Consider the following 24,343-nt stretch of genomic DNA (forward strand, 5'->3'; position numbering starts at 1 on the left):
TTTAGATTCCCGCCCCCCCCCCCCCCCCCCCAAGTCTTATGTCTTAACATTGGTTTCTGGGAACTATTTCTTTTAAGATCTCCCTATAAGATGATAGCTTTTGAGACAAAAACCTTTTCCTTTGCAAGTCCTGGCTTTTTCATACTGGATCATAAGAGACAGCTTAATTTGTCTATATATATTAAGGATTGCTGCAGTTTAGACTGGATGGAAGGAGTTAAAACTATCTCCTGATGATCTCAGGATAGATAAGCACGTGTCCACATCACCCTGATGGAGAATCAAAGGGAATGTCTCACTCCAAAGACACAGTGATAACTGTATCCAGGATTTTTGTAAGAGATTACAAGAGTATTCCAGGTTTATTGGAGAACCTGATCAGTGACATGTCATTGACAATGGCTGAGGTATGATTTCTGCATCCCTGGATGTGGTTATTCATCCTTATTTCATGCTTCTTTATTTCACAGAGAGCTCTTCTAGAGAAGAGGCAGAGGAAGAAACGTCTTGATCCTTTGATGGTACAGCCAAATCCTGAGGCAAAGCTGCGTAGGTCAAAGCCCAAAGGGTGTGAGGAGCAGACTCCTTTAGTAGAAACTCCTACCCCTTCCCATGGTGATGTTATTTTACATGGTAAGTAATCAACCTGATTGCAACAACCTTCCCCAAAATGTCAGTGAGTGCATTTTAAGTCACAGATGGGCACCTACATTGCTGTAACGGTGGTCAAGTGATAACCGAGATTGATTACACACCTTTCTATGTAACAAAAGTAGAATTGCAGTACAGTATGGTTGAGCAATACTGAACTGGAAAAACAAACAAAAACCTTAGCTTGAATTTTGACAGCTGAGAATCTTCATGTGCCTTTGAGTAATCTTCCTTGTGTTAGGTTAAGAAGAACGGTAGAAATGAGTTAGGAACCTCTATACAGGAGGGAGATACAAAGCCAAAGCTATAGGATAAAGAAAAAGAAATAATCCAGTAGTGTCTGCGTGTAATTGATTCTTCCTGGTATCACGCTATACTCCATCTCAAGATGGCATATGACTGAATGATAAAGTAGACAAGAGCAAAACAAATGTCTTATGAATACTGAATTAGGTTCTTACTGGTTTTTACCTCATCTATTGTTTCCTGTGAGCTTCAGGGAGACAACTGAAACATGATAAACAAGCTGTAGTGGTCCAGAAAGTCACAAGCATAGAGTGATACCAGAGCCAAAGGGAATAACTCAGTGGTCTCAAAACATTGCTGTAAAATAGTGACTATTCTGTTAGGAGTGCAAAGAAATACAGTAGTGAGAGCTTTAAGACTTTCATGTCACATGGAGCAAAAAAGAGCAGCAGTGAAAGCCCTACATTCCAGTGGAAGTGTCAGGAAGTAGTTTGAGGGCTGGGGTCCCATCAGCCTGTCAAGAAAGTAACCGGAAACATCCTCAGGCTTTGAGATGCATGCTATTGCAGGATGATAAAATACCACCATTGCATTAATAGGGAATTAATGTGTAGAGTAGAATTAAAAAACCCCAAACAAACCAGCGTTACCTGGTTTGAAGATCACATCTGGAACTATGTTATCCCGTGTCTTTTCAATGTTTTTCTTGTTTTCCAGATGTCTTTCAGGATTGTAGGATGGGGAGGAGAGTGGTGATGTGGATGGTAGCATTTATGTTTAAAATCATTTGGGAAAAAGCTGTTAAAAGTCACTTTTAAGTCAAAAAGAGAGTGAGATAAAAGACTGATGTAACTTCTAAGTTAGGAATTTTCAGTAATGCTGAAACTATAAGAAAGAAAAATGAAAACTAACTGCTCCCTCACTAGCATTCATAGTTCTGAAGCTTCCTCAGTACAAAGAAATCCTGTTAAGAAGTGACAGCGGCAGTAAATGTATCAGAAATCTGATGACTGGATAAAGCAGTAAAGTTTTAAAAAGGAAAACAGTGGGAAAGCAAGAAATCTAAAGATGGAACTACACTTATATATTGTGTGTTACACAGAAATGTATTAAGTGTTACACCAGACTCTGCTATCAAGACTTCTCCACCAATTACAAAGTGCAGTGCACAGCTGTGTTGCCTCTTTAAATGTGAAAATTTCATTTCTACCAAAAAAGACAGAGGGCATCCATTTACAGTGTTTTTTTCTGCCTGTGACTGTAGATATTTTTATCAAATTGATTTGTAATGTTCACTGTAGAGCTCATTGTCACAGGAGCAAAAAAGGAATCTGAAGGAAAGGAAAATAGAGTAGTTGCCCATAAATAAATTGAAGGATATCAATGTGCATGCCAAGTACAACTCATTCTAATTGCTTTAAGACCTTGTAAAAAAGTAGATACAGTCACTGTATTTATAAATGGAGAAACTGATTCCTGATATGTTTATAGGACTAGGTGGTCCATACCACGGTCAGGCCCGACTCCTCCCAAGTCTTCTGACAAAAGTTGAACAAGTATACATCAGTACTTTAAAGCAATGCTTGAGCAAGGGAAGGTGAAAAGAACCACCACCCTGGGATGCATCCTTAGCTATAAAAAATAGACTTTAGCATTCTGTTTCATTTTGGCCTGCAGGCATTGATGGACCAGCTGCTTTTCTGAAATCAGAAGTGCAAGATTTGGGGACCAAGCTCCAAACTCTCTCTGCTGGATCTTCCAAAACAGAAGACAGTGAAGATCAGGAAAATAATGGAGAGGCTCTAACAGACACAGCAGGCAAGCCAGATCTGCAAGAAATCTTACAGAAACGAGGTAGGAGTTGACAATGGGCAAAGGTCTTTTTCAGGGCTCTTCTTAAAAAAGCTAAAAAATATGAGGAATCATGAAACAAGGGTCTGTGGGATATTTTAAATGCAGAGCTAGTTGATTCTAAAGCATGTAGAAATGCAGAACTGCAGTTCCTTCTTCTGATATTAAATGGAACATACCAGTTATGTTTTAAAGGTTTATCAATGTGTTATATGATTTCTGGCCTTTCCAAGGAAGGTGACAAAATGCTATACTTCACATTTTGCTAAAGTTCAGGGTATTTTTATTCCAGATGTAATATATCTGGATATGATGCTTGAATATTTTCACAACAGCACAATCCTCTATAGCCAGTAATTTAACTGTTTAGGAGACTAACAGGAAAGGTGTTCTTCCTGAGTCAAAGGCTGTTCAAATTGACAGTTTTAGAGTTTTATGTTCAATAGGTATATCCTATTGAGTAGTTTCCCAGTGGAGTGTCTATGTCTGTCTGCCAAGTATCTTATAATGCTGCCAGTACCACAGGAAACCTTTTTTTGTTGCATGCAGCCTAAGCACTTTGCAGCAAAATAATGGCTAGTGTTTAATATGGTACACAGCTTGGTTTTATTTTGCAGAGCCTGTGTCCCAGAATGTTTCCAGTACACTTTATATATAAAGGTACTACTGTATGTAGAAATACTTCCATTCAGTTGTCAGATGCAACAGCTGCTTACCTATGGATAGCAAGATTACGCAAGAGTTAGAAAAGGAAGCAGGAGAGAATATCCAGAAACTTCAGGGGAAATTAGTGGAGGTAGAATATAAACAGTGAATTTTGAAATTGGCCAGAGTACTAGGGTTAACGCCTTTCCTCTTTCCAAATGTGCTTTGGGAAGTTTACTGACAGGTTGTTAATACTATGTTTTTATGTTTCATCTGAGATGAAGAACTTCCAGCAGTGCCCCTTCTATGCAGTACCATGTTGGAGCACTGTTAAAATATTGGCTCTCAGAAAATAATTTGTCTTAGCAGGCTGAATGTGTTCGTTTTCTATAGCGCTTTATGTGCTTTTCCATTCGACAGCCAAATTAAAGAATGGAATCACAGAACAAAATGATGCAGTTCTAAGTGGAAGGAAACACCAAACAGTGATGTGTGTGGAAGCTCTTTATAAACGTCTTTATCCGCAGTTATTTCAGTTATATACCCACAGTCATCTCTACATAACTGTGCTTAGGTTAAGATTAAATAACTAAGACCTGGAACTACTTAGTGTGCACTTCTGCTTTAAAAATCAAATCATTAGTAGTATTCGTGAGACCTGAGTTATTGCTACTGATGTAAGAATAGGAGGGGGTCTTCCTGAAGACTATCACACTCCATTTCAGTGTGTATAAGACTAAGGGGAAATGGTAAAGGATATAAACTGTGCATAGTCCAATTTACACGATAGGTGTCAGCATATTGATCTGCATTTCCTTCTTTTGATCTTAAGGCATGGAAGGCTTTTTTATGTGAAAATAGGCAAAATTAATTAAATGACAGCATATACTAAGCAGTATGTTACATCATGTAATATCATGTCAAATATGTATTAATAAAAGCCTGACAGCTGCTTAATCATCTACACAGTGACAGCTGCAAAATGTCAGTAAGGGTTTGAATTACAAGGCTTGAGAAGCAATTCAGCACATGAAGAAAATCAGCAATTGAAACAACAGGAATTAACTAAAAGAGCAAATAGCTATGCAAGAGTCTATATGTATTAGTGATGCCATGAACTCATGACACCACCTTTCAGAAGTTACCTGCTTGATCCTGTATTCTGACAGGAATTTCAGGCAGTTTGAATTTCGATGAGGAGGACACAGAAGAGGAAGAGGCTGGTAAGAGACCAGCATCTCATTCACCGTATCCCGAATCTGAGAGGCCTCATTCTGCAACCAGTGAGAAATCTTCTGCGGTAAGTGTCTTGAAAACCATTTCTGATAAGGGCTGGGCATGTGCTTCATTTTAGTACTAACCCCTTGAGCACTGGATTAAAATGTAGTCTACCGTAGCTAGCATATTAATCCCCGAAGGCAGGGGAAGGTCATGATTGTCAGGTTATCTGACTGTCAGGCCACTGAGTTAAACACAAAGACCTAGTAATGATCAAAGGAACAATGGTGGGCGGAGGAACCCAAGTAGCCTAATCAGTGAGGATGGGAACACAATGAATCAGCTACTCCTTGTGTCCCTCAAAGGACACAGATTAGGCCATTATCTCGGGTGTAAAATCCACCAAGATGACTCAGAAAATCTGAAATGCCAATTCAAGTTTAAGAGGGATCACTGCCTGAAGGTTTATAGCATTTATTGTGGGGTGCAAGGGGGAAGAGAACCTTGGGATAGGACAGAGTATTCTGGATTGGGACAAAACCTTTTATGGGGTGTTTAGGGGAAGGGACTCAAGAGGGAAAAGAAAGGGGTCAAGGTGGATCAGGGAGTAGTAAGCATGGGAAAATAGGGAGTAAAGGGGATAAAAGGCACCAGATGCATGTAAACAGCTGCAAGAAAGTATGCTTGTCTGCCCAAGCCTTGTGCCTGATTACTGCAGCATGTCCTACTAGCTTTTAAGACTTTATTTCCTGTGTGAATGTGTTCTCCTGTGTGTGTGTGTGAGAGACAGACAGACAAACTGTATGCTGGGTTAGCGAGTGGGTTGGAAGAGATGGATGTCAGGAAGACCCAGGGGCTGAGCTAGTGACCAGATGAAGGGCATAGGGTTTGGTCATGGATGCTGGACAGACTTAAAAATTCATGCTATGATTCAAAAGATGCACCTGAGTGTAGTTGTGAGGTGGTTGTGTGTATGTTGTGCTACCTTAGTAGATGAGTAGTACAAGAGGTCTGGGTGTTAGCTACTTGGGAGACTGGGCTATGGGTGTCAACTGCTGGAGATATGGGGTGGGGGGTGCTTGAGGCGGGGAGGGGTGAGAGCCGTGAGTGAATTTTGATTCTGTGTGTGTGCCTCTGTGTGTATTCACTCAGACTTCCTACTGGCTGTACCTGGGAATGGGGGTAAAACCAGCAACCTCATCTCCAAGGCTCAGTAAGGGAGGAATCTCCTGGGTTCTACAATCCACAGGATTCAGCTACCTTGAAGAAAAAATTCTATTAGAATTCCAGTTCCTTTGCTGACCATAACTTGCATCCTGACTGTATACATTGTTCTAAGGTTATTCCAGTATTTAGTCGAGATGGTTCCACTGTCACTTTCTTCTGTTTCTGCTACTGTTCTGAATCTCAGTGCTAGTTTAAGTCACAAAAATCCCAGCCTGTCTTACTGCTGCATCCATCAGTCCAGCTTATCATGCTGCCTTATCTCAGAGAGAGTGTTTGAAGCTCTAAAAACAGAGAGGCTCTTTGCTTAGAATATTTACAGTGTCTCATCCTATTTTCCCCTTCCTAGCAATTCACTCATCTCTGGTTAATGGGTACTTTTTCTCCCTTCCCCTTGGAGGGCTAGTCTTTCCTCAGAGGAAAAGTCTTCAGCCACTTTCTTCAGAGAAACCCAGGTGGTCTCTTATTTAACTTTACTTTCTCAAATATCTTCTTGAGACACGAGATCTGTTTCAACACACCTTTCTTTTCTTGGGGAATACCAGAACCTCTGATCTGATATTAATTTGCTAATATGATGCTGCTTCTTACAGGAAACAGGTGCTTCCTGTAGTCCATCTTCTCAGGCAGATGCACAGCTGGGAGAAGTAGAGAACTTGGAGGATTTTGCATTACGCCCCGCACCCCGTGGTGTTACGGTCAAGTGTCGAATCACTAGAGATAAGAAGGGAATGGACCGGGGCCTCTTCCCTACTTATTACATGCACCTGGAAAGAGATGACAACAGAAAGGTATTGGAAACAGCACACAGTATCTTGACTATTGTACTCTTACCACAGAATATTTTTGGTGAAAGAGAGAGCTTCTGGTAAGAAACCAGAAGCTGAGGAGAGCCAGCATGTGGATGAGGACAGCTTATATTTGGCCAAGGCACTAAGGGGGGAATTGTCAGGTTTAAAAGCCATAATACAATAAAAGATTAAATTGAAAAAGGATAAAAATTTCAAGGATAAACAGCAGGGAGACTGTTCCAGAAGAAAAGGAGGGAATACTAGAAAGGACAGTTGCATTAAATCTAGACTGCCAAGTGAACTGTTTGGAGGAATAGGATTTCAGGGTGTGCACTTGTGGAAGAGATTGAAATTGTGGAGACGGTAATAACAGCACAGAACAAAAAGGAGAATGGATGTGGGAAACAGACAACAGTTTGGATAGCAATGCCTAGCAATGTCTCTGCGTTCTTACAAAGTTCTGGTCTTGATCAAGGTTTTGTATTTCCAGACATTCCTTCTTGCCGGGAGAAAACGAAAAAAGAGCAAAACATCCAATTACCTCATATCAGTTGACCCAACTGATTTATCTCGGGAAGGGGAAAGTTTCATTGGAAAACTCAGGTGAGAACCACAGATGGTAACTACAGACAGAAGAGATTGGATTTTCCTTTTTGTTGAGCTCAGGTTATGAGCAGCAATCTGGTATCAATTCAGAGAGAATGAACTCACATTGTCCTGCTTAATGTAATCTGTATTCACCTGGCTTGGCAACGTTCCTTCAGCGTTACCATTCATCATGGCAATTCAGAGAAGGAATCCTGGCCTGATGCTTCTCCAGGGTAGGCTACAGGCTCAGTTCACCATGGGCATTTGGAGGAAGCTCCTTACTGAGCTGGAAATAGGAAGATTCAGATGGCAGGAGATGTGTGTTTTCACTGTGCTGTACAAACACCTTCATGAGGTGACAAAACTTTCCACTGATGCGCCTCTTTTTCTCTGTCTTTCCATAACCTGGCATTAGGTCAAACCTCATGGGAACTAAATTTACAGTCTATGATCATGGAGTTAGCCCAGTCAAGGCACGAAGTCTAGTGGAAAAGGCTCATACAAGACAGGAGCTCGCAGCTATTTGTTATGTAAGTAGTGCCTCTCCCTTTTTTCTCCTTTCATTTTTGTCACCTGGTTATTGAGGAAACAGGGCTTACAAAACCATGCGGCCTGGCAGCCTTCCACACTTAACTTTAGAACCAGCTGACCAATTTCAACCAGATACAACAATGGGCAAAGGCCTTAAGGGTAAGTTCTTACAAGTTTAATTTAAAAAATATTTAAAATATCAATGCCAGGGGAGGGAGAGAGACCCAAACCAAAATCCTGATGACCTTCTTACCTGGCCTGTCTTTTGGCATGTGGCCAGTCAGCATATCCTTTACGTGGAGTCAGCCACAGCATGAACTGCCCCTTGCCCAGCTGGTATCTGGTGGACAGTAAGAAGGAACTGGGAGTACCCTGGGAAATTTTTTGCAGAATCACATGCATTTTGGTGGTTAGGAAGGAGCCGGTATTATTTCAGCAGCAGCTTGTTGTTGGCAAGGATATGGTTCTAGGGGAAATCGTGATTTGCTAGCTCTGTCCTAGAGATATTTTCTACTTCTGGTCTTGTGCATCACCTCAGTCTAGGCTTCAGAGTGAGAATACCCTTGTGGACACTAGAATTATGTGAGAGTTTTCACATCACATTGTTTCATATTCCAGTCTTAAAGTTTGAGTAAAGCTTGAGGTTACTTACAAAATGATGACCAGTCAAGTGGAAGGATTTTACTTTTATCACAGGGACAGCAGCAGAAATTTAAAAGTGCATCAGCCTACTGCGGCATGATCTAGATTTTTTTGGTGTTCATCTTAATGGCACTTGGGAAAAAAATTGATGTGATAATTCCAGTACTAGCCTGTTTACAGAACTATCACTGGATATTTCCTTTGATTACAGTATTCTTCAGTTTCCTACCTAATTGTACAGACCAAGGTGTTAAAATGAGTACAGCAGATAACAAAAAGTCAGCTTTTCAGATTATGAACTTCTTGCAGATGAAAGTTCAGAAAAGCTTATATATGAATAAAGTCAGTACCCTCATTCTCATATGTGCCCCTAGAATTTCTGAAGTGAAATAGAGGTTGCAACTCCAAAGACCTTTGTTCTGTGTCTGCAGAGTGCACTGTATCACTTCTATCAATCAATTCAGTACTTTTAAAAGATTTAGGTTTTTTAGTTGGTCTTTGGGAATTTTAAAAGGTTATCACTGACATTGTTACAGAACACTTTAAATGGACCCTTGGATTTTGGTTGACTTTATTAAATGGATGGTCTGAGAATGCCAAGACTTTTTTCATTTGCTTTTTATACTCAATCCACTTTGGAACAGTCTGCTGCAGTACTCTGGAAAAATCTGCTTAAGATTGAAGCTTGGACAGATGCTGAATACTTTGCCTTCTGGGTCTGTTCTTAATCATTTATAAATGAGCATGATTTGAGAGAAAATTGTAGGTATGCTCTTAAACACAAATAACAGCACCTAAAGAACAATGTCATTTATTCCTTGGGAACATTTTATCCTATATGGTGATATATAGATAACATAGACTTCGGTCAAAGGTGTTTTCCTTTTATCATATTTAAGACTTGCTTACTAGCAAGATTTTAACATGTTTCTGCCTCAGATGCAAAAACTTGTGCCTGGAAATTGCACTTGTCTGATTTTCTTGTAAACGTTGCATTAGGATAAGAGATGCACTTTAATCAGGTAATACCATGTATGTCTTCTAACGCAGTTCTCAAAATGGGAAAGAAAGATATTCTCAGTGATTAAACACAGTTGCAGTTAGGTAACTGCTACTACAGTTGTAGCTAGGAAATCTCTGAAAAACAATATAAATGTGGAGTCGAGTTCACTTTTTCTGTTTTTCCTTATCTGAGATGGAGTATTTAATTTACTGAAGGTAATATCTTTCCTTGTCTTTCAGGAAACCAATGTGTTAGGATTTAAGGGTCCCAGAAAAATGTCTGTGATCATTCCAGGAATGAATATGAATCATAAGCGAATTCCAATCCGTCCACGAAACGTGAGTTATGCAGTTTGGTCATGTTTCAGATTGGTGGAAGAGGTTAAAACTTTCTTGTAGAGGTCTGGGTGTCTGTGGCGGCCAGGGTTTTTAGAGCAAGGTTGTTAATACCTAGGGCTTTAGCAAGTCTAGTGGAGAGTAAATACAAAGTAGCCTAAACGTGTTAGTTAATTTGTTCTTGTCTTTTACCTAATTTGTAGCCTTCTGAATAGTGTTTGTATCCTTACTTGTCCTTTGGTCTGCCTCAGTATTAATAACTTCGAGGTTGCAATGGCTGGTGTATGGTTGCTGTTGCACCTACAACCCCTCCTCATGGGTGGGACCCCATTGTGCTGAGAGCTGGGTGAACGCAGAACAAACCTACTTCTCCAGGAGCTTACGTTCTTAGCCAGTATGTGAATTACAACAGATAGATGATATGGTGGTATTCTGGTGTAGTAGAAAGCAAGTAAATACATTTTTGATCAGAATGTTGTCAGTCTCCTTGTAGGGATTACAGAAAAGGAGGATTCTTAAAGTTCAAAGTGGGATGAGGAGAGGAATGGAGTTTTGTTGTGACTATTTAGTGAGGATTTCTTATACATATGGGGGATGCTGTAGCTAAAAGCTTTCAGAACTGTACCTGGAGATATATTAAGGTGTATGATGAAAATCATTCAGTTCCCTTAACATGGGTTTTATGTTTGGTCTGATAGAAGACCAAAAAGCATAAAGGAGGAGTGCTGCCTGAAAGACATGGTCAGTGTTTTAAGCTAGAAGATGGTATTTGTAGCTGTGTTGTGAGTAGATATGAGTAGGACAAGTGGGTATTTGTTGAGGTCAGAGGAAAAAAAAGCTTCAGGAGTGGAAACTGAGTCATGAAAGCCTGGAAAAGAGGTTTAATTTTGTGAATGGGCAGGAAATTGTATCTGGAGTTGGTTGTTTATTCATATCTTGGTTTTGCCATCTCCCCTGTCAGTACAGTAATGATTCCACGGTCCTGCCTTTATTTTTCTCCCCTCTTTTCCCAACTGTTTTGCTAGCAGGCAAGCATACTGACAGCAGATGAAGTGGAAACAGAAAGCTGTTCTGAAAAGTCAGCAAAGCTTTCAGCATAGGAGTTTGTCTCTGTTTTTGTCTTCTTTCTCTCTAGTGCAATGCCTCCAATTAAGCAATACTGCCCCCACTTTAAAGGAGGAAAAATTGCATCTAAATGCACTTTGGTGCCAGTTCTCAAAGTTCTTTTTGCATCTTTAAAAAAGTAAATAAAGATAAAAATTAAAGATATAAAGTAACTAGTTTGAACACTAAGCTTTGTTTAGGTTATCCTCAAAGATCCACTATCATATCTGTGTACAATACTAAAACAGTTACCACAGGCATGTCAGTCAGACCTCCACAACAGATTGTTTTCTGCTCATTTTTTCCCCATTAAATAACTTGTTTAGATTATTTTTCTTGAAATTTTTAACATATATTATTTCAGTTTGGATTTTATTTGTTGCAGAACTTGTAAAATTCAATCATGTGTCATGTGTTCCACTCACTACTATTTGCAACTCCTTGTAATTCAGTTTGTCAAATTTGATGTGCTGTTTTACCTACTTTTTGTATCTCTTCGGTTTTATTTCTCTCTGATTTTCATATTGTGCATCACTTGCTGTCAGGATGTCATTTAACCTACTTAAAGCATACTTAGAGCCTGCTGTAGCCTTTGGACTTTCTACTGAAGCACCCCAGGGCTTGGTGCTGTGGTTTCTTTTGTTTCAAAGTTTAAAATGTTAAAAGTGGCAGTTGGATCCAACAGGATCAGAGAAAGCTTTTGAGGCTCAGAAGGGATTCCTGCCAGCAAGACGGTAGTCATCTGTGGCCTGTGAATTGCTCCCTTTCCTGTACACACACTTCCTTCTTTCTTATGCTTTTTTCTCAAGTGAAGATACAGAGATAGCTCATTTTGTGAAAAGGAATGCTTGGACTGGGAATCCATGGAACTATCTTCCTGGTACTTGCAGGCAATTTTCAGTAGGACTGAATTTAAGTGCTGTCATTGTGTTTCATTAAACAGGGAGTGACCTTCCAGTGACAGAGTGCACACACATGAGAGAGGCAGAAGTCAAAAGCAGAGCTATTCCAAATCTGATAAATATATTTCTTTCTTCTGAACAGGAACATGAGAGTCTGCTGTCAAAATGGCAAAACAAAAATTTAGAGAATCTAATTGAGTTGCACAACAAGGCTCCAGTCTGGAATGATGATACTCAATCCTATGTTTTGAATTTCCATGGGAGAGTCACTCAGGCCTCAGTGAAGAACTTCCAGATTGTCCATGACAATGACCGTAAGAGTCTGGTGGAGAGTGTGTGGGGCTTATTCAAACAGGGAGAACCCAATTTATTTAATGAGGTTTAGGGGGAATAGGACATCCTTCCTGGAGAAGAGAGTCTGGGTGAAGGAATTCAGCTGGGGACTTCTCAGCTGCCAAGAACAGTATATCAGGCCTCCCTTTTTCTGGGGTGGCTGCAGAGACTGCTGTCCATAGCTGCAGCAAAAAAGAGGCTAAATGCAAGGTTGCTGGAGGGAAATAAAAGGATTAATACAGCACCTTCAGCCCAGCAAAAGAGTGGCTTGAGCTTTGGTTCTGATAAGGTAATCTCTAGAACAGCAGTCGCTCTAGAGAACAGATTTCAAGGCCGCTCTGGTGAGAAAGGATGGATATTTGGGACTGCCAGACATGTGTGGGTTTTTGTTTGTGGATGTTTGGGTTTTGTTTGGTTTGGTTTTTTTCTTTGCTTCACTGTGAAATTGTTCATCTCTGAATCTTTCTTTTCTCCCCAGCTGACTACATTGTGATGCAGTTTGGTCGTGTAGCAGAAGATGTGTTCACTCTGGACTATAATTATCCTCTCTGTGCTCTTCAGGCCTTTGCTATTGGACTCTCCAGCTTTGATAGTAAATTGGCCTGTGAATGAGAGACAACAGACTCGAAACATGGAACTCACTCCCATCCCTGCATCTTGTTGTAAGAGTTCCAGGTGGAGTAACAAAAAGCACATTGGGGATGGAAGGGAACTGGATGACAGACTTCTACAGACTCATTAGAAAGTAAATACCAGGCCTCAGACCTTTATCGTAGTTGACAGTAGACATCTTAGGAGGCTGTCCCAAGACAGAGCAGTCTCTGTATGCATTGTGGAAGAACAAGAAATATGAGTGATGTTTTTGTTGGTGGTGTTGATTCTGCTTTCAGAATCCTTGTGACAGATGCTGCATGAGAGCAGGCTAAGAAATTTAGCCCGCTAATTAGAACCCATTGCAGCTAGGATTGGAATAATAATGGGTTTGTGTTCATATACCTTGGAACTTCCACAGTTCCCCTGAAGATGATGCTACTGAGGAATTCAGAAAAAAGGAGGACGGTTATTGGCATGGGTTCTCTTTTGCCCTGTGTAGCATTTTGCTGTCTGTTAGAACAATCAGACACGGAAGGATTCAGGTTATGGCTCTGTGCAACTGTAGGTAATATTCAACAAATTCAGAGCTGGAACGAGACATTGGCTCTAATAAAACACTGTGGGATGTTTGTCTGTAAAAGCTCATATTCCAGTTCCCTTTCATTATTCTAATTGCTCCATATCCCTTGACAGTTGTTTTACCAAATAAAGAACAATCCATCTCAAATGCTTCCTTTTTAGTTGGTGATATCATATCTATTGCTGTTTCTGTTATTCTTAACCATGTGAAAAATGAGACTGAATAGATGATAGAATCTGACTGAATTTGGCAGAAGGTAGTATTGTAACAATATACAGTACTATTCCTGAGAAACAGTGTTCTGATGGAATCTAAACTGTAAGCTGATCAGAAATATTTTAAATTTGTCCATTGTTCAAAAAATTTGCTACATTTTTTAGGAATAAGTTAGTGACCAATTTTTTTTTTTTTTTAAACATGAGATTATCTCAAATCATGACATATTAATGTAGATTTTATATAAATAATTTTAACCTGACTATAAGAAGGAGTTACCTCACAAAGACATTACAGGTGTTTTCAAAGGCATCAGTAAGTTTGAAAAATTTAATAAATGTATTACAGGGCTTTGCAATGTGTCCTTGTAGTGTTCCATTTTTAATGCTGGATGAACAATATGGAGACTGTAGGTCACAGCATGGAATGCTTCTTGATTCATATGGCCTTGATTCGTCAGAGTGAATTGCTGCACACTGTGACATGTAAGCCTCATAGTGTAGACATCTGCTGTGTACTACAGCAGAGAGCAGTTACTATCTTGCCTGTGTCATGACCGTAAGGCATATTCATGATGATCCTGGAAAAAACTGTCCCTCTACTGAGGCAAGAATAGGTGTTCTCCAGCTTTGGATATTGTCATTGTCAGCAGACTTAACTCTGTTTCAAGCTCCGAAGAGCCAGATTTATTGCTTTTGGTCTCTGGACTCTTTACAGTGGTAGATATCACTTGCTTTTTTTGAAATAATGAAACTTTGTGAAGACATTTTCTGATGTTGCCAGGAAAAAAAAAAAAAAAGATGGTAATCATGTGTAAACTCTATATGTAACTGTAAGTTATGAATTGATGCTGAGAACTCCAGCTCATGTATCTCTCAGATGCCCATTCTGCTTTAGCTGGTGAGCCACTGCCTTGAGATGATCTCATCAGCAGTCCCGAAGAGAACTTGAATCATGGGTCTCTTTTGTGCCTTCATGTACTTCCTGCTCAGCAGGCTGGAGATAAAACCTGGCAGAGTTTTCCAGTTGTGCTTTTCCGAGTTCTTGGCTGGTGGCTCTGCATTCCCTCTACACGTCCAGAAAAACTAAGTCAGTTTGTTACCTGTCTGATTATTTTTCTGACTAGGACTGTGTGAAAGAAACTGCCTTATGTTAGTTGGGGGTGGCCTGAAGGTAGAATGCTAATTTCCAATTCAAGGTGAGTTTTCTCTGTTTTCAGAAGGCCACAGTAGCATCCCTTTATTCACATTTTCAGTTAGGCTTGTCAGCAGTGGCTCTTGGAGCTATCTGTTGACATCAGATGATCCTAGCAGGGTCAGGGCCTCTGGTCTCAGTCAGATTATGCAGACAGGTGAACAGATTCAGTGCTCTTTTATCAGATACTGTTTTACATGAATTTGTATTTATAACTTTTATATCTAAATGAAAATAAACTAATTTATATATTGAAAAAATCCTTAATTCTAAATGAGTTTTTTTGTAGGATTTTGCTGTCACTTGTGGATGGTCTTTGTTCCTCCTGTACTAGATACTACCTCAGTTTATTCCTATCTTGTATCTCATCTCTCTTGTTACCCCCTCCTTTCCTTTGCAATTCTCAATTATCTTCCTTTGTGGTGTTTTTTTGATCTGATCAGCTTGCCCAACTCCCGCTGCTTTCTGCTCTAAGCAGAATAGTTTGCTTCTACATTACTACCAGTGAAGAAAAAAAAATCCACACTTAGAAGTCTGGGAATAAATATAAGTTTGTCTCTCTAATGCATTTTTTTTACCCCATCAGCAGGTCTTCCTGTCTAATTCTTGGTTTCCATTTGATTCTTGTTAAGCTAGTTGCATTTCTCTGCCCCATGTTTTTAATGTTTCTCTCAGCATCCTGATAGGGCTTTTGAGATGGTTCCTTACGCATTTTCCTACCCTCAGTCTGAACCTGTTCCACTGTTGAAGTACACCGCCATATATTTCTGAACCAAGAACTGAAATAATACAAGGCTGGGAGGAACACCAAGTTGAAGTAATTATTTTTTCCTATTTCCAGTGGGAGATGTATGAACCTCAGTAAGATAATCAGAAACCGATACAGCTCTCAATGTGTAGGCTCTATTCTTCATGCACCTCTTTTTTTCCCATCTGGGCCAAATTAGGTTTAGTTCAGAGAGAAACCTGAGCAGGAAATATTACTGGGCATTTGTTCTTAGTACAATAAAATTAATTGCATACATGCAAATGTAACATTCTTGAAATCCCAGAGAGATCTTAAAACAAAGAAGGAAATATACTGAACTGTTAAATATGAAACCCAAAGGCAGGCCTAGCAGACTAAAACAGCTTCTAGGCTGCTTTGAGCTCCGTGGCTCACAAACATAAAAGATAGTGCATAATTTCTTGCTTTTAGGGGTCAGTCCCACTCTCAATGAAGTTTTGCTTCTGAATTTGGTAGCAGTAGGACAGGGATTTTTGTTTCTGTTGGCATAATAATTATATTCTACTTAGCATGCTCCTCTAATTGCTAGTATGAACAATCTGTAAATCAGTTGACATTGAACCAGGTTTCCTGTTCCTGGTACAGAAGACAAGCAAAGCCTTCCCTGTGATTTACAGGTCAAGAGCTAAGAGTTTGTGCAAAGTCTGATGAAACTGAACTGCAGACAGATTCCTTCTTCAACAGAGCCAGGAATCTCATCTTCTCTGCCACAGTGTCAAACTGCTGTACGTAACTGCAGTTTGGAACTACTACTGCTGAAACCCAAAACTAAGAAAGACACTTAAGGTATCCTAGGGCCAGGAGATTTGGCCCAGCATATAGTTATGAAGGCGAGTAGAAAAACAACACTAGTGTAAGGGCTTCCTTACTGCCAGGGAAACAGCCTGCTGCAGCTGCGACATGGTAAGAACGGAAAGCTCTGCCATGAAGGAAGGCAGAGACCCTGTACCCACTGTTACTTCGTAGCTCTTCAACTGTACGGTCTGTAGAGCTTTTGTCTTCTCATTCCGTCCCTTAACGTGTTCTATAGGGAACTATTCTTTCCCCGCTGGAAACTGGAGGTCAATTCTTTGGTCCCAAAATGAGAAAAAAATCCAGAAGCCAACTAACTTTAACAAAACACATTAAGGTAAAGGCTATTATAACTGTACACTGCTCTGGTAATTTAACATTTAACTTAGAGAATACATAAATGGGTGAATGTATTCTAGAGGATGGAATTACTTTGATTGAATTTACATTTCCAAACAAGGTGAACCATTGCGCTGTCTGCAACAAAACAGCTTAAGAAAAAGGATGGATTTTTTTTTTAATGCTTAATTGAATTGAGCCCTTTATTAAAGGGAAAGTAATACTATTTTACTGTGAAAAATGACTATTTTAAAAGCTGCATATCAAAATCATTCAGATAGAGTACAGATAATGTTGGGGAACTAAATCTGAACTAACTCCCTCTGCTTTTTGTTCTAATGAGAATAGTTTGTTTCCACATTACGACCAGTAAAGCAAAAAAACCAACCCAACACAACCCACCGCCAGAAAACCTCTGTTCTCTTGAGTGGGTTTCCATCTGTAATTGACTGGAGTTCCACAAGCAATTTGTGTCATGATTCACAAGAAGGAATAGGTTTCAATTCCTTCTCTTTGAGCTATGTTGATTCTGCAGGGAAATAAGAGCAAAACAATATGTTAGTCACATAATCATAAGACCTGGCCTAGAATTCACAGTGAACACATGATGAGAAATGAGCTACCTATAATATCTATTTGGGTTTTGTTAAATTACATGGTTTTAAATGTGGCTTAGTAGAAACAGTGGCTAAATGAGATCATGACAGGGCTTTATGTAACAAAATAATTGAAGTTAAAAAATTAATCTTATTTATACTCTATATATTCTTGAATCCTACAGTTGTATCAAAAAACTTTTTTAAAGTATTCATAAAATTATTGCTGCATTGCCTTACAAAGAACAGTAAGTGTATGAAAGAGGATTACTGATAGCGATTATCTTCAGCACTACCAAACTAAAAAAAAAAAAAAAAAGTGGAGTTGGGTTTCCAAATCCCAAGACTATGCTTATGAAGTAGATGGTTTTACCACCTGGTTTCTGAGGCCATAGGACACATTTAGGTCCTGTTTTCAGTTTCTTTCTCAGGAACTTGAAAGAGTTACTTTTTTAGCTTTGGGTTCTTAGCAAAAGCTGATACTCTTTTTAATCCATTTCTTCATTATACTGAAGTTTTAAACAAAGCCAACTGTGTCCTGTCTCTACCACACGTAGTTACGTGCACACCAACCAGGCATCTGTGCCAAAGTCACCTGCTGGAGACGTGAAGAAGTTTATTTTGCTGATGTAGCTGCACTGCCTGGAGCTGCTTATAATAGGATGTCGTTACGTTTACTAAACTTGCTGGTTTACTACTGCTTTTGTTCTGGGGATGAGGCTCCATCCCTAGCGCAGCTCCCAGTCCTGTATCAGCATTTTCCAGCGCAGCATGTTGGCGTTCCTCTGGGAATGGACAGGAGAAGAGAATCGGTCTGAGGCTGAGGAGAGCCCCCGAGGACATCCTTTTGCTGTGAGGTGAGTAGTTTACTTTCTGGGGTGCTCTCGGGACAATTAAACTGGTGTAACCACTTCTGCGGGCTGGGGGCTGGTTTGGTTTGCAGGGGCTCGGCTGTGCCGGGTGGAAATCCCAGCCCAGCCCTCCGGGGCTTCGACGCAGCGGTGTCCGCGGGCCGCGCCTGGCCCGAAGGGGCTCCCAGGGGAGCCCGGGGGGGGGCTGGGGGTTCCCTGGGAGCGGAGCACCCCCCCCGACCCCATCCCGGCCCCGGGGAAAGCACCGGGCGAGCGGCGGCTCTTCGCGGGCGCTTCCCCCGGCTGAGGCCGGCCCGGCCGCGGGCTCCAACTTCTCCCGCGCCGCTTCCCGGCGGCGGTGCCGTCCCCGCCGCCCCCTTCCCCCGCTCCCCCTCCCGGAGTTTCCTTCCTCCGCTCCCTGCCGTGCGGGGCGGCCCGGCCCGCCCCCCCGGGCCCCTCTTCCGGCCATTGCCCGCGCTCCCTCCGCCCCGGGCACGCTCGGGGAGCGCCCGGCCCCGCCGGGTTTTGTTCCCAACTCTCGCCTCCCCCCGCTCCAGTCCCCTCCCCAGCCCGGTCCCAGCCCCTGCGCGAGCCGGCAGTCCCCTCCCTCGGCCGCGTTCACTTCATACCAACTCTCATTCCTCGCATTCCTCACTTCCTCCTTTCAAACTCCAGGGGAAATAAAAGCCCTCCCTTTTCTTCCCAAACTCCTGCCCGGCCGCCGCCGCCGCTCCCCCGCCCCTTCCCCTCCCTGCCGTCCCGCCGGCCGCTCCGCGCTCCTCCGGTGAGTGTCCGCTCCGCGCCGCCGCTCCGCGCCCCTCCGCGCTGCGGCCACCCGCCGGCAGCAGCGCCCGGCCCGGCCTCGCATTGTTCGCCTCGTCCCCGCTGCTGCGGGACCGGGGGGTAGGGGGAGCCCCGGGGGCAGCCGCGGCTTCCCGGCAACTTCTTTTTTTTTTTTTTTTTTTTTTTTCCCCCCCCTCTCCCCGCCTCGGCGGTGGCGATGCTGAGCGAGGAGCCGACCCGCCCGCTCCCACCCCTGCGGGCCCGGGGGTGGGGATCGGGCGGGAGCGAGGGGCAGGCGCGCAGCAACATCCCTCATCTGCTCTTTTGGCAGCAAGTCCTGGAGCAGAAGGAGGATTTGAAGCCGGTGCCCGCTGCCCCCGCGGAACAACAGCCGCGCTCAGGTCAGGACACGCCGTTCCGCGGCCGCTTTCCCGCGGGGTGAAGGGGCGCGGGTGCCCGCAGGAGAGAGCGGGGGAAGGGGGGCTTGGGGCCGGTCCTGGGCGGCGGGGGAGGCTCACGCGTACAAAGGAAGCGGTGGGAACATCCTCGATGGAGGCTCCGGCGGCTGCCCCCGCCGGGACCGCAGCAACTCCGTGGCACCGGCTGAAAACTGCCAGCCGCTTCTCAGGGGAAAGAAAAATAGGTTTCTGTACCCTTCGCAGAGATGTTTTGGGGGAGGCTGGAGAGGAGAAACTGTACTTTCTGGAATAAATTTTGGTGTAAATTATAGAAGATGTTTTGGGGAAAAAGAGAACAACAACAACAGAAATTTAGAAAGCCGTCCGTGAGAAGGCGTGTGGGTTGTTACAGAGCATTTACCAAAAGATGAGGGAATGCTGAATATCAGTTATTCTGAAGTTAGAGTTGAATTTTGGTGGCGTGCCTCAGGAAAGGATTTAAATTTAAAAAACAAAACAAAAAACCCCAACACCAAACAAACCAAACACCAAAAACCAAACAAAAAGCTTCCCCAAGTAATCTTTTATCCTGTGTAGATAATTCCGTTTAAACAGTTCCTTACAGGCGATGATAAAGACGGGGCATTTTTGTAGAAGGGGAAGAGGTGTAACTCTACGTGTTTTAAGGACTTCTGTAAAGTACTTTATGGCGAATGGCCGTATATGAGTAAAAAGTAAAAAACCCCAAACCAACCAACCACAGCTAATCTACCAAAGCTCCTTGGTTTGTTTTTGTTTAACCTGAAGTTACACTCATGCTACTTTTTAACCTTAAGAATCTGCGAATCCTCTACCAATAACACAAAATACTTTTCAAACGCACGGGGCTGGGTGGGAGTGAAGGAGATTTGGGGTTTGTTGGTGTTTGGTTTGGGTTGTTTTGTTGGTTTTTTTTCCCCTTGTTTCCTATTACGAACAGATCGTCTTTCCCTAGACTTGACTGAATTGTCTGTGTGCAAAGTGAGCGGAGCAGTCGTTCACCTGTCTGTCCATGTGTCTGCGGAGATGTAAGAGGTTTTATTGTTCTTCTCCTGCAGAAGGAAGTGGGCAGCAGGACAGGGCACAGAGTAACGGGGAGGGGCGAGAGGAGCAGAACAAGGGGAAAGCAGACTGGGTATATAACAAGTGTTGTGCTAACCCGCGCAGTCAAAGCCTTTTGGTCTTGATAGCTTTTTCTCACGACAGAGAAGAGCCTGGATCGAGCTGTGATGAATACAGAGGGGCTTCGTTTATCAGGGCTGGGGGATGCTGAGGGACTCTGTGGTTTTCTTTGGAACTTGAGTTGGCAGTGAAGGGCAGCCAGACAGTGGGTGCAAACATGAGGTTTTCCTAAATCCCGATCTGGATGGCTCCCTCAAAGTCAAGCATGCCACAAAGTTTATAGTCTCTAAACTGGACTAGCAGCGCATTGCTTGCATCCTCTCAGAGGTAATCTTGGGAGCAATTAGTGTGCATGAGAATGGGTGTTAGGAATTTCTCCACTGGCTTGGTTCCTGCTCCATCTTTTGGATTTTTTAAAATTAATTTTACTGATGGCTTTGAAGTATTGTAGGTTATTTACTGTGATAAGTGTTTCAGTGTTAGTGTATTACAGAACACCTGTGGGAAAATGGTATGAAAACAGTACTTTCAAGCTCTGAAGAGAAAAAGGGCACCATGGCACCAGATCTTGCTTGTGGTTTAAAATAAAATCGCAGTTGCTGTTAGTTTTCTTACTCAGGTATTTGTTTCACAGAACTCAAACACAGTAAGTGGAGTTTTGAGAAGGTTGCCAAAAAGGACCGTTTCCAACAGATGCTGCTTGCATCTCTGTTTGGAGTGACCTTATACTCATTCACAGCTTTCCTTCCTGACTATTACGTGTCTTTTTCTGATTGTATCTTTCAGCTCTTGGTTCTGTCACAACCTAACTCAAGGGGTGGGTTCACAAAGACTTTAGGCTGGCACTGCTGTATACAGAACCTGTCCGCACAGCTTCAGACTGTCCGTTTCCGTACTTGTCACACCTCTTTCCTTTGTCGCTGGCATGGGTGTTGGCACTGCTCTTCACTGACCCAGGCCAAGGGGCTCATCCAGATGAAAAGCAACACTCTCTTTTAGCACGTTAGTTCTCAGCCACATCTGTTCTCCGCTCCAGTTAATCATATGGTTGCATAAATGCTGGTGTGCCCAGAGAAAGGGGTGCAATGGCTAGTGGGTGGGCAGTGGGAGAAGAAAAGGGATATTTTCTTAGCAACTCTGCCAACTTTTCCCACTTTAAGAAGTTCCCTGAAGCATGTCTACAGTTGCTCCTGTGATAGCAAAAGGATTTTCTCTCTTATCTGGCCACAGCTGTGTCTTAAGAAAGCAAAAATTCAGTGTTACCTTTTTAAAAAGACCTATTACACTTTCCCTATAACTCAGATTTGTCCTTTGTTAATTTGTGTTTGGTTTTTTGTTTGTTTGTTGCCCTCCCCCCATGCATGCAATGGATCTTCCAGTAATTTTCTTGGGCAACTTTTCCATCGCTCAAAGTACTTTAACGTCAGAAAAGCTTTCATATTCTAGTGCAACAGTTTTTTGCCTTGGTGTATATTTCTGTGAAATGATTGCTTATTCTGTCTCTCTCTGCATTTCCACCAAGTTCTTACAAGCTACTAATGAGACAACTTTTAAGATTATACAATGTCTATTACTCTAGGCCTAATGATTGTGGGGTTTTTTATACTCTTTCTTCAGTTTATCTGTGTTCCTTTTGCAGAATGAGATCTGATATTCCATGTGTTGGAGGTGATTCATCTCTCTGTTGCCTGAAGTGATATCTGAGCACAGGCAGACAAAAGTTACATTGGTCGTTTTGTAGAAGTATTTGCTTTGCAGACAACTCTCATTTGTTCAGCATTCTCACTCTTGCATGTCTTTAGCTCCTGCTTCTGGCAGAGCTTTTTCCTTGATTTAACTGGGTTTTTTTCATTGTTGTTTCTTTGGTTTCATTACTTTTTCCACAGTCTTATTTGTCCCCCCCTTGCTTTTCTCTTGTTTGTTTTTGAGCTGTCTGAATCCCTTTGAGTTGTTTCTGTCCACTGGTGTTTGTAAACTTAATCATCTGCAAGTTTCATTAGAATGCCTTTATTCAGTATTAGATCTCTAATTAAGATGTCAAAGAAAACTCGACTGGCAAAGATCCCTGCAGCAACCCAGTAGATGCCCCCTGTACCTGTTGGTTCCATTGGTATATATCATTACGCTTAGTTTTGAAACCATTAGTTAATTTTTGTAATAATATGAGCAGTACTCTCCAAAGCCAATTTTGAAGTAGTTTTTCCCTTGTGATTTCCCTGGAGAGTAGCAAATGCTATTCTAAATCTAAACCTATTACATCATGCACTGTAGTCTTTTCATTCCCTGACTTCATGGCAATTCTATCCTCCTTTGAAGAGCAATCAAGTATATTGATGTTTACAGTAGTGTATGCTCCTCTCTCTCCCCATCGTCTGCATTATGCCCACTGCCATGCTAAATAAATGCCCATCCCGTTCCTTTGTAGAGCCTTGTAAAAAGTCAGGAATTTACATGTATGGAGCTCATTACAAGATCTGAGACTAAATGATTAGAAAGAGTTCTTCAGGGTTTGGAGGTGGTGTTTTGGGTTCTTGGGGGAATTTGTTTGGTTTTTTGGGGGTGGGTTTTTTTGTTGTTGTTCCTGCCCCTTGGGTCCTCCTTTTTCTGGAGATGATGCAGTCACTCCTCTTTGTTTTTAACACCATATGAATGAGACGTTTTCCTGCTAGGGAGGGGCAGGTTTTCCAGTTCCCGGTGCCACTGGCTGAGTCACTGGCTCTGTTTTTCTGTTCCGTTGTAAGTTTATAATTACCTTGTTCTTACCTTCCTTAGAATATGATTGCCAAAGGGTAGGTGTTTTACTTTGCTGTACTTCAGAGACATGAGTGCCAGTGTCTTTCAGAGCCTGGATACAAGCCTTTGAAGCATCTGCTTTGCTATTGCCAAAGAGAAAAAAAATTAGCATAGTCCTCAAAGTGCCTCCCTTCAAACAGTATGGTAACCATTAATGACAGATGTCCAGGCAAAGTCTAATCTCTTGTAACCAGGAGCGTTTTAACTGAAGGGGGAAAAGTCAAGAGAACACTGAGCATGTGTATACTGAAATGGAAAGGGAGGATTTGCTGATGGGTCTTAAGTTCATTTTAGCTGATCATACTTCTCCATAGGAGATCCTTGAAATAAGCTCACTGATACCAGACTAGCAGGATTTAGAAAGGTTCTCCTGGTTTGAAAATCTTGTCAGCTTAGGTAAAAAAAAGAGATGTGTAAGAGAGAGGTTTGCATAAAAAGTTTTTCTCCAAGTACGCTCTCTGCTCTTTGATTTATATTTATTAAAATAAATAAATAAAATCCTGTTTATTTTTCTCCTCCCATTTGTTTGTGAAGGATCTGCCCTACCAGAAGAAAATAACTGTGCAGGGGAAACAATGTAAATCACTGTTTCTATCCACCTAGTAAGCTAACTGAAAAACAGAGAAGCAGCATCTTTTTCCAGCGTTTTTGATCACAGGTTTCATTTGTAAGAACATGCTTTAAAAACTGGTGTTGTTTGTGGTTGGCCATGTCCCTTTAAGAATCTAGTTTTCCTTGGCTAGCTGCCCTTTTTCTCCTGTAGATTAATCCAGCAGAAGGTATATAACCTGTTGACCTTCCTGGTGAGAAGGGTCTGGAAGGGCAAAGAGATAAATCAGGAGGTTAGTGCTTTCCTGTAATATCTGGGGGCAAGTTTAACCTGTGTTTTTCAGGCTTTGGCATTTCTTTTTTCTCTTTTGCTTAGTGATTCCTGTTTGAGGTTTGGGGATGTACTTACTGATTCTCATTATTTTCACTTGCTTTCTGTGAAATCCCCATATGTTCAGCAGTTTGGAAATGACAGAGTTTATACCACAATTAAGAGGGAAGAGTTCTGATCTCAAAATCACACTAGTCTGAGTTGAGGACAGCTTTACTGTCTCTTGTATCAAACTGTTAGGAGAACTGGAATCCGGCTAAAATGGCTGGCGTCTGTTTGTCTGCTAGGCAATTTCAGAGTCTTTTATAGGAAAAC

At 41.9% G+C, this 24,343-nt stretch overlaps 1 protein-coding gene across 2 annotated transcripts in view; it reads left to right on the top strand.

Moving 5' to 3' along the window:
• The window catches only part of TULP3 (TUB like protein 3), a 33,033-nt gene extending 18,142 nt beyond the window's left edge, over window positions 1–14,891 (top strand). For both annotated transcript variants that reach the window (XM_074901899.1, XM_074901900.1), the window contains 9 exons: window positions 471–633; window positions 2,575–2,751; window positions 4,563–4,693; window positions 6,429–6,626; window positions 7,117–7,229; window positions 7,630–7,744; window positions 9,630–9,728; window positions 11,874–12,045; window positions 12,543–14,891. In XM_074901899.1, coding sequence (XP_074758000.1) covers window positions 471–633; window positions 2,575–2,751; window positions 4,563–4,693; window positions 6,429–6,626; window positions 7,117–7,229; window positions 7,630–7,744; window positions 9,630–9,728; window positions 11,874–12,045; window positions 12,543–12,676 — 1,302 coding nt within the window. In that variant the 3' untranslated portion in view covers window positions 12,677–14,891. The remainder of the gene's footprint in view (window positions 1–470; window positions 634–2,574; window positions 2,752–4,562; window positions 4,694–6,428; window positions 6,627–7,116; window positions 7,230–7,629; window positions 7,745–9,629; window positions 9,729–11,873; window positions 12,046–12,542) is intronic.
• The last annotated feature ends 9,452 nt before the right edge of the window (window positions 14,892–24,343 follow it).

Source organism: Athene noctua, chromosome 3 (assembly GCF_965140245.1).
Source record: "Athene noctua chromosome 3, bAthNoc1.hap1.1, whole genome shotgun sequence".
Taxonomy (NCBI): Eukaryota; Metazoa; Chordata; class Aves; order Strigiformes; family Strigidae; genus Athene; species Athene noctua.